This window comes from Myotis davidii, unplaced genomic scaffold (assembly GCF_000327345.1).
Source record: "Myotis davidii unplaced genomic scaffold, ASM32734v1 scaffold324, whole genome shotgun sequence".
NCBI lineage: Eukaryota > Metazoa > Chordata > Mammalia > Chiroptera > Vespertilionidae > Myotis > Myotis davidii.
The window spans coordinates 1055605-1064728 of NW_006295053.1; the positions used below are offsets into that span (position 1 = coordinate 1055605).

General features: G+C 39.0%; 1 protein-coding gene across 4 annotated transcripts in view; it reads right to left on the reverse strand.

Moving 5' to 3' along the window:
- SEC11A (SEC11 homolog A, signal peptidase complex subunit) overlaps positions 1-9124 on the reverse strand; it is a 29231-nt gene that overhangs the window by 8041 nt on the left and 12066 nt on the right. For 2 of the 4 annotated variants that reach the window (XM_015567744.1, XM_006769593.2), the window contains exons 3-4: positions 4534-4683; positions 2157-2277 (exon numbers count right to left, since the gene is read on the reverse strand). In XM_015567744.1, coding sequence (XP_015423230.1) covers positions 2172-2277; positions 4534-4683 — 256 coding nt within the window. In that variant the 3' untranslated portion in view covers positions 2157-2171. Of the gene's footprint in view, positions 1-2156; positions 2278-4533; positions 4684-9124 lie in introns of those variants that run through there. The other 2 variants (XM_015567745.1, XM_006769594.2) reach the window with 2 other exon arrangements.

The window sequence follows — 9124 nt, forward strand, 5'->3', positions numbered from 1 at the left end:
GGGATCTGTAGACTATGCATATTTAAATTTAGTAATTCTAGTTTCTTTAACAATTTAGCTGTGCAGATATTTTGGGTCTTTTTTCTTTTAAAATCTGGTATTTTTGCCCTAGCCAGTTTGGCTTAGTGGATAGAGCTTCAGTCTGTGGACTGAAGGGTCTCTGGGTTCGTTCCAGTCAAGGGCACATGCCCAGGTTGCTTGATCCCCACCAGGTGGCGTGCAGGAGGCAGCCAATCAATGATTCTCATCATCGATGTTTCTATCTTTCCCTCTTCCTCTCTGAAATGAATAAAACTGTATTTAAAAAAAATAATTATTGGGACTGGGTAACAGGTTTTTGGGAGTTCACTGTACTGTTTCATCTACTTTTATGCATGTTAGAAATTATCCATATTAATTATTGGGACTGGGTAACAGGCTTTTGGGAGTTCACTGTACTGTTTCGTCTACTTTTATGCATGTTAGAAATTATCCATATTAAAAAAAAGAGCAAAAATAACAGTATCTTACTTAATCAGAAACGTGCTAGTTTAATTCTTCTAAAGAGCCATGCAGGTCTGCCTGGTGTGGCTTAATTGTTGAGCATTGACCTATGAACCAAGAGGTCATAGTTCGATCCCCAGCAGGAGGCCTGCAGGAGGCAGCCAATCAATGATTCTCTCTCATCATTTATGCTTCTCTCTCTCTCTCTCTCCGAAATCAATAAATATATTAAAATAAAATAAACCATGAGGTTTCTAGTAACTTTACATTTTAACTGAAAGCAAAGTACGTTTTATAGTTGATAAAAACCATCTTAAAATTAGTTCAAGTGAGTCTGGGTTAGGCATCATACTAGAAAGAAGAAAATTAGCTCCAGGCTCTTAACTGACTAGTATTCACTGAGATGCTAAGCCAGGAACTGGCTCACTAGACACTAAATCTGCAGATGGGACTAAATTGGGAGGCGTTGCAAACACCAGAAACAGCGAGGTGCAAACAGTCACATGAACAATGAGGTTCCAACAAGAAAAAATGCAAATGTATGCAGAGAAAAACAACGTGCAGATGACAACTCTGTAAAGGAAAGAACGTCTGAAAAATGCTGGCGGGTGAAAGGGGACAGGTGCCAAGAGGGGCGAGTTGCACGTCTCGTGGACGCCAGGAGCCGCAGGAAGCGAGTCAGTTCAACCATGAAGATATAGCAACAACACCGGGGCAGAAAAGTAAAACCAAATAGGAGAGGATGATTGGGAAACGGGAGACTTCCCAGGAAAGGAAAGGGATGCTATGGGAGAGGTGGGTTATTTCCAAATAGTTGATTTGCCAAGCAACCCACCAAGCACGTCCAATCTCCTCTGCCTCTGCCCCCGGCCCCAACACAGTCAGGAGAGGCCACTATAGCTGCTCTGAAAGGAAGGTCTCCTTCACCTACTTAACGGTGTAACAAATGTTCTCTGGTGGCAACCAGCTCCTATTAGACCGACTCCAGCACCTCACAACTCACAGGCCCAAAATACTGGCCGATACATTAATATCAAAGTTTGATACATTAATATCAAACGTTCCCCTTGCTAAAACAGGGACCAAATATTTAACATTATCCACCTCTAAAGAGTGCAACACACTTACAATTTAATTTAACCATCATAATACTGCGATGGTAGGAAGGAGGAAATAATCGCTTCATAGAAAGTTAAAGATAAACTATGCAGAGTGGCCCTAGCTGGTTTGGCTCAGTGGATAGAGCAGGGGTCCTCAAACTTTTAAAACAGGGGGCCAGTTCACTGTCCCTCAGACTGTTGGAGGGCTGGAGTATAGTTAAAAAAAAAAAACTATGAAAAAATTCCTGTGCACACTGCACATATCTTATTTTGAAGTAAAAATACAAAACGGGAACAAATACAATATTTGTATTGGCATGTGGCCCGCGGGCCGTAGTTTGAGGACCCCTGCTTTAAGAAACAACAACAACAAAACAGAAAACTATGCAGCGTGTTTATAAAACAAAAAGAGGTTTACCCCGAATTTAACATTATCTCTGGGTGCTAGGACTACATGTGATTTTGTTTTCTGTATTTTTTCAATTTACACAGCATCATGTATAACAATCCACATGTAATAAGAATTCATAAGATGGAGATACATGAAAAAAGAGCTTTATATGCTATTTACAGATCTGCAAAGGCACCTTACAGAAGAAGCAGGTGGGGGAGGAAGGGAGGAATAAACAGAAGAGAGAGGTCAGTTGAACAATTCCTACCTCTAGTCTTCTTAAAGCTCAGGATGTTATTGCTTCTGAAAGAAATGAACAACAGTGCAAAAACCAGCCTGAAAACACCCAGCACAGACTGACTACACAAGACTTAATCCACTGTGTTTGTCACTGGGTCCTATATTTAAGAACAATGCCAATACCATTAAATCAGATGATTATTACAACCAGGTATTTTAGTCTCTGTGAAACAAAGAAGGAAATGGGAAACTTGAGACTATTAATAGCATCTGCTTTTTAAACAGTCGTGCAAGTTGAAGGCATCTCAAGAGTCGGAAAGAAATCACCAAACCGCCCAGATTACACAGTACAACACATCATAAAATATTAAAGAATCTGATAAAAATTACTTTTAAGGCCGGCAAGTGTGGCTCAGCGGTTCGGTGTCAACCTATGAACTAGGAGGTCACAGTTGGATTCCCAGTCAGGGCATATGCCTGGATTGTGGGCTCCATCCCCAGTAGGGGGCGTGCAGGAAGCAGCTGATCCATGATTCTCTCTCATCATTGATGTTTCTCTCTCCCTCTCCCTTCCTTTCTGAAATCAATAAAAAAATAGTGTTTTTTTTAATTACTTTTAAAATTTAAGGAATCTGTAGTTGATATAACATCTGTCAATGAACTTGCCCTGAAACAAGAGAAACTGTTTTAAAATTTAATAACTCACTGGAAAAAGGAGACATATGTAATACTATATGTAATACTTTAAACAGCAAAGAATGAAAAACAAGAACAAACAAAAAACTCACTGGATTTCAAAGGATCACATATAAAAATGGACAGTATTTGCTCTACCCAAAGCAGGGCCATGGTTTAAATTGATTTTCTCTGACAAACTCTGGGGAAAGCTGGTTCAGCTTTGTCTACAACAGGCAGTGCTGAGAACAAACACCCCAAACTCAATGGAAGAATCTGGAAAATGCTACCCATACTGAATAAACCTTTGCAATTCCAAAATAAATTCCAAAAACATGTAGTTAGCCCTTCCTTGTTAACAATAGAACGCCATTTAAAAACTCTCTTTCAAAATACATACTCGATTCTGAAAAAAGAGCAGTCAGATCGTTATTCTACAGTGAAGAAAACTCTTCTAAACTGGAATGTTTATGGGGATTTGCAAAAATCAACAACTGACAGTTGCCTCGTCTATAGGTGGAGAAGAAAAACTCTGCTGGAGGTGGTCGAACAGGAATATTTATTTAGGGCTCCCTCATACTCAAGAACCCACATGACCCCCACCATCTCACGTCCCCTCTGTGCATCCTCCAGGACCCCTGCTTTTTCCTTCATTTCTTTCTTTCTTATCCTTCTCAAAAAGTTTTCCTGAACTAGACATACCACAGATTTGAAGGCTTAGAACTCAGAGATCTCATAAAGCACTTTCCTAAAACTTTCTATATTACAGATCAGGGAACTGAGACCCAGAGGTGAAATATTTGCTCATTCTTATGCTCCCCCTCAACCCCACGTGACTCTAAAGGTTTTACATACGTCCTTTTTAATTCAAAAATTCAAGTACCTACATTTCAAAGAGCAACTTAGATTTTAGAAATTTTCTATGGAATTTGGAAAAGTTGGTATATTTACTCTTATTTGAAATGTCTGTTAGACTGCCTTAAAATTTTTTTAAAAAAGATTGGGGCTTCCTCATTGATTATATCAGAAGATTCTATTTGGGGTTAACCTTTATGTCATATGGGGGAGGGGGTTATGTACATCACACACACACACACACACACACACACACACACACACACACACACAGAATAACAGTACACTGTTCTTGTGGCCTTTGTCTACCATGTGGACAACTGATGTCACAAAAAGTGACAGCTGTGTTCCTCTATCCCCTCCGGAAGACAGGGGCATGTGAGATTATAAGAGCTGATCATGAGGGGGGGAGTGTTAGGCAAAACGATTTCTGGTGCTTGATGAGACTGATGCCATTTTAAGCAAGTTGCTCATAGTGACCGCCAGGCCTGTATCATCTGAAAGGAATGTTCTTATGTAGACAAATAGTCCCATTAAGCTGTTTACTGCTTTGAAATATACAGGGCTACTGATCTGGTTGGGAACCAAGAAAAACCTCCAGGGAAAGAAATGAATTAATAAATAACAATTTCGTTTTCAAATATTCACCAAGCCTGCAGACATTCATAAAAATGAATTGAAAGAAGGACCTAGGAGTTTCCACCCTGTTTTAAATTATTGAAAATTAAATACCGTAAACACCAAAACATAAAAATATTTTAAAACAAAAAATATATAGTTTGCACATACTTTTCATGAATCTTCAAGACTCGATGGACTATCGGAATCTCTCTTCCTTCTATTCTAAAAACAACAATTTCTCCCACTCGTATGGGATCTTCCACTCGATTTGTTAGGAAGAGAAGATCTCCTCTATGAAATGCAGGTTCCATGCTGCCACTGGGAGGGACAGAAGAATACAGCAAAGAGAAAGTCAGAGATTAAATTTACTTTCAAAATTAGATATTCAACAAAATCATCTCAAGTATCACCTTTGAAATATACCCAATACCTTAACAAATATATTGACGACATAAATGTATATTGTTCTGAAAATATGGTTTCCTCAGACTAAGGAGTTATACTAAAGGTCTCTTTAGTTGTTAGCATTTATTAACTTCTTCCATTTCAAGCAGTACTATTCAGAGGTGCTTAAATCTTTGAAAAGGGCAATGCTACTGATTCTTTAACCTTTTAAAATTTCAAGTGACAAACAGAATGAACTTTATAATCACTGCTCTTATCCTCACGTCTTCTGAAAACAATAAACACATTCAAATATTCAAATGAGAACGTCTCCTGCCATTTATAAAGTCACAGACCAAGATGACCTTATGATTTCAAACCACAAAGAAGTAAGAGCTCAAGCCAAAAACAGTCAGCTCCAGAGATAATGCTTGTGTTATCAATTTATTTATTTAAAAAAAAAGAAAAAACAAGAGAGAAAACCAAGGCCGAGAGAAGAGATTTTTGCCTCAGAATTTCAGAAATGAGCAAAGCATTAATTTCCATAGAGGAAAAAGTCATCTCTCACCGAGTGCTTCAAAGGTCCTAAGATATGTGCATTCATAAGGAACCTTTTCTTTCCATGAGGAAGAAGGCAATCAGTATTATTTTTAGAAACTCAAGCTCCAGTTTTCAATAATAACAGATTTAGTAAGAAGAAAATGGATAGACAGGGGATAAAAATCAAGACAGTGTTCTCTGTTTGAAGACTCTGGACTCTCTATATAAGGAGACTGACTAAGGCTTAGGGAGGCCTGAAGTTATACATCAAGGCAATAATAAAGGAGATCTGAACCAAGGGAGTCCAGTGAAATCCACTCTCACTGTGCCAAACTGCCTTCGAGTCACTCTAGAATTTTAAGCACAAAGTATCACAATAATATTTGCATTTAAGAACCATCACTTCAGAAGCTTTGGATATACAGAAGTCATTCAAATATTTATTGAATTAATAAGTAGAATGGATGAGAAGGTAGATTTGGGGACCAGCTGTGCAGGCTATTACTTAGAATTCACATTTTGCAAATATTAAACGTTTTATTTAAAAAATAGACACAGGAGAATAAGGTAAAAATACAGAGAAAAGGATGTATATACAGAATTACCTCAATTATATAAGAAATACTATGTGAAAAAAGAGACCAGAGTATTAACAATTATATCCCAGAGCTATGGGTGACTTAGTTTCATCTAGATTATTGTGTGTGTTTTTTCAACATTTCATATAATGAAAACATACTAACTTTTTTCCTGATTGTAAAAGCAGTTTTTTAAAGGTCACTGCAACAGCCCAGGCTGCTGAGGAGGAAACGATGAGGGCCTGAAATAGAACAACAGCAGGGGGACGACTTATAAAGGGTAGAACAGAGATCAGGAAAAGAACAAACTTGATGGCCAACTAGATATGACAGAACGACTCCTAGGTTTTAACACTGGCCACTGAGTAGATGACAGTGATAGCCACAGAAAAATGAGGAAAAAGGACAGGGTTGTGAGAAAAGATGAACTTCACTTTTCATGACATGGGGTTCCAGGTGCCTGGTTAACGCGCAGGTGCAAGTGTCCAGTGTGGGGTGAAAACAGTCTAGATACCAGGGAAGAAAGGTAGGGGAGAGATAAACAGATTTAAAAGTTCAGCTATAGAGACAATTGAGCAGATAAGCCCTAGCTGGTTTGGCTCAGTGGATAGAGTGTCAGCCTGCGGACTGAAAGGTTCCAGGTTCGATTCTGGTCAAGGGCACATGCCTTGGTTTGCGGGCTCGATCCCGAGTAGGGAGCGTGCAGGAGGCAGCCAGTCAATGATTTTCTCATCATTGATGTTTCTATCTCTCTCTCCCTGCCTCTCTGAAATCAATATGTTAAAAAAACAACAACCACGCACACAGATAAAAGTGTGCAGTGAGAGGACCATTAAAGAAATAAATAAGGGGAGCCCTGGCTGGGTGGCTCAGTTGGTTGGAGCATCAACCTGTACACCATAAGGTGTGCGTTCAGTTCCCAGTCAGGGTACATATCTAGGTTGCTGGTCTGATCCCCATTCGGGTGTGTGTGTGTGTGTGTGTGTGTGTGTGTGTGTATGTGTGTGTGTGTGTGTGTGTGTCAGAGGCAACTGATCAATGTTTCTCACATCAATGATTCTCTCTCTCTTCCTTGCTGTATAAAATCAGTAAAAATATATTCTCAGGCGAGGATTTAAAAAAGAAAGAAACCAGGAGAAAGTTATTTATTTTTATTAATTTTAGAGATAGAGAGGGGAGAGAAAGAGACAGAGAGAGAAAGAAAAATTGATTTGTAGTTCCATTTATTCATTTATCCATTGGATGATTCTCGTATGTGCCCTGATCAGGAATAGAACTCACAACCTTGACATATTGGGATGATGCTCTAACCAACTGAGCTACCCAGCCAGGACCAGGGAAAACTTTTTAAACATTAAATAAATTATTAGTAACCTTCTTAATATTTTTTTATTAAACTATACTTTTAAATTTAAACATAAATCATGAACAATTTTATAAGATGTTATGTATAAATTATTGAAATATTTTTAAATTGGCTTCAGCTCTGTAAAGACAAAAGTTTTCAATGTTCCCTGAAACATGAATTAAACAAGTATTTGTCTCTAACGTCTTCACAAAGATCCTAAAAGTGGATTCTCAGTTGGCCTGAGCCTTCTGAGGCATATTTGATTCAGATAAAAATTATATTCCTTACAGTAACATGAAACCCTGGCCAGGCCACCCAATCACATGGATTGTCTTTCTCTAATGACTGCTCCTTCCAGCCCTGACCAGAGTCTCTTCTAAAATGACTTGGTCTCTTTTAACTTCTTTTTTAAAAATGTTTTTATTGATTTTAGAGATAGAAACATCAATGATGAGAGAGAATCATTGATCAGCTGCCTCCTGCATGTGCCTACTGGGTATTGAGCCCACAACCTGGGCATGTGCCCCAACTGGGAGTCAAAACGGTAACCTCTTGGTTCATGGGTTGACACTCAACCAGGGAGCCACACTGGCCAGGCTAATTTCTTAATTCCACATTGGCAATCAGAAAAGTTTAGTATATACATAACCTAGCTACCAAATAACTTATCTAACCACAAGTCCCTACTGATTACAAATTTTCCAGCTATAGCAAAACTGGGCTACTTTCAGAACCATCCATGAGCAAGTCCTTAGTCATTCGATTGTCTTTAAACATCTCCGATGAAGGAGACTCAATCTGAAGTTATCCCAGAAGAGTATGCACACGTGCCTCCCTGGGCCCTCTCTCCACACCTGTTCCCCACAGAGCCAATTCGTGTGGCTTCCCCTTCTGTTGGTGTTTGGATACTTCACCAACCGAAGCTCTCCCTGAATCCAGGACTGTCTGAGAACTTCAGGCCACATGATTTTAGAATTGGAAAGGTCTTCTGACCTCATCTAGGTCCGGCCTTCAGTTCATTGATGAAACTTTGGTTTAGTGAATAAGTGACTTGCCCAATGGTGTAGTCAGACAATGAAAGCGACGGAGATCCAATTCTCTATACTTTCCCAGCTAATAAAACCCATACATTTCTGGGGATCTCTAAAGTTACAGTTGCATTTGATTATTAATAAAAACAGAACTAAGGTCAAGTAAGACATTGGAGACTCAGTGTTTCCAACCACTTGTTGCTGGAAGTATATCCTATACCAGTGGTCGCCAACCGGTGGTCCCAGGACCTCTGGTGGTCTGTGAGGTCCGTAAGGTTGGCGACCACTGTCCTATACAACAAAGGAGTCAAATTCATCTTGTTGAGAGTAATGTACTATTAATTAGACTCTAGATAATGTTAATGATTCATTTTATTTCATGTTTATACTCCATTATCTCCGGAAAAGACTTGGGAGAGCTTTTATAATTAAGCCCCAAATAGGACAGAACCATAATGACTCAATTAAGTAACCAAATGGTAATTTCCCAAAAATGAGTAAATTAAGTTTTTAAAGTACTAACATTAGGAATATAAGGAGGAGGAAGAAGTACAGTGGAGAAAAAATTCAGTACTACTTGTCACTTTAAGAGAGGCATTAGTAGCCTGGCCAGCGTGGCTCAGTGGTTGAACACTGACCTATGAATCAGGAGGGTTCGATTCCCGGTCAGGGCACATGCCTAGGTTGCAGGCTCAATCCCCAGTGTGGGGTATGCAGGAGGCAGCCAATCAATGGTTCTCTCTCATCACTGTTGTTTCTATCTCTCTCTCCCTCTCCCTTCCTCTCTGAAATCAATGAAAATATACTTTTTTAAAAAAAAAAGAGATGGCATTAGTATATTCAAGATTCCTGAAGTCTATTTAGAAGTGATATTTAAA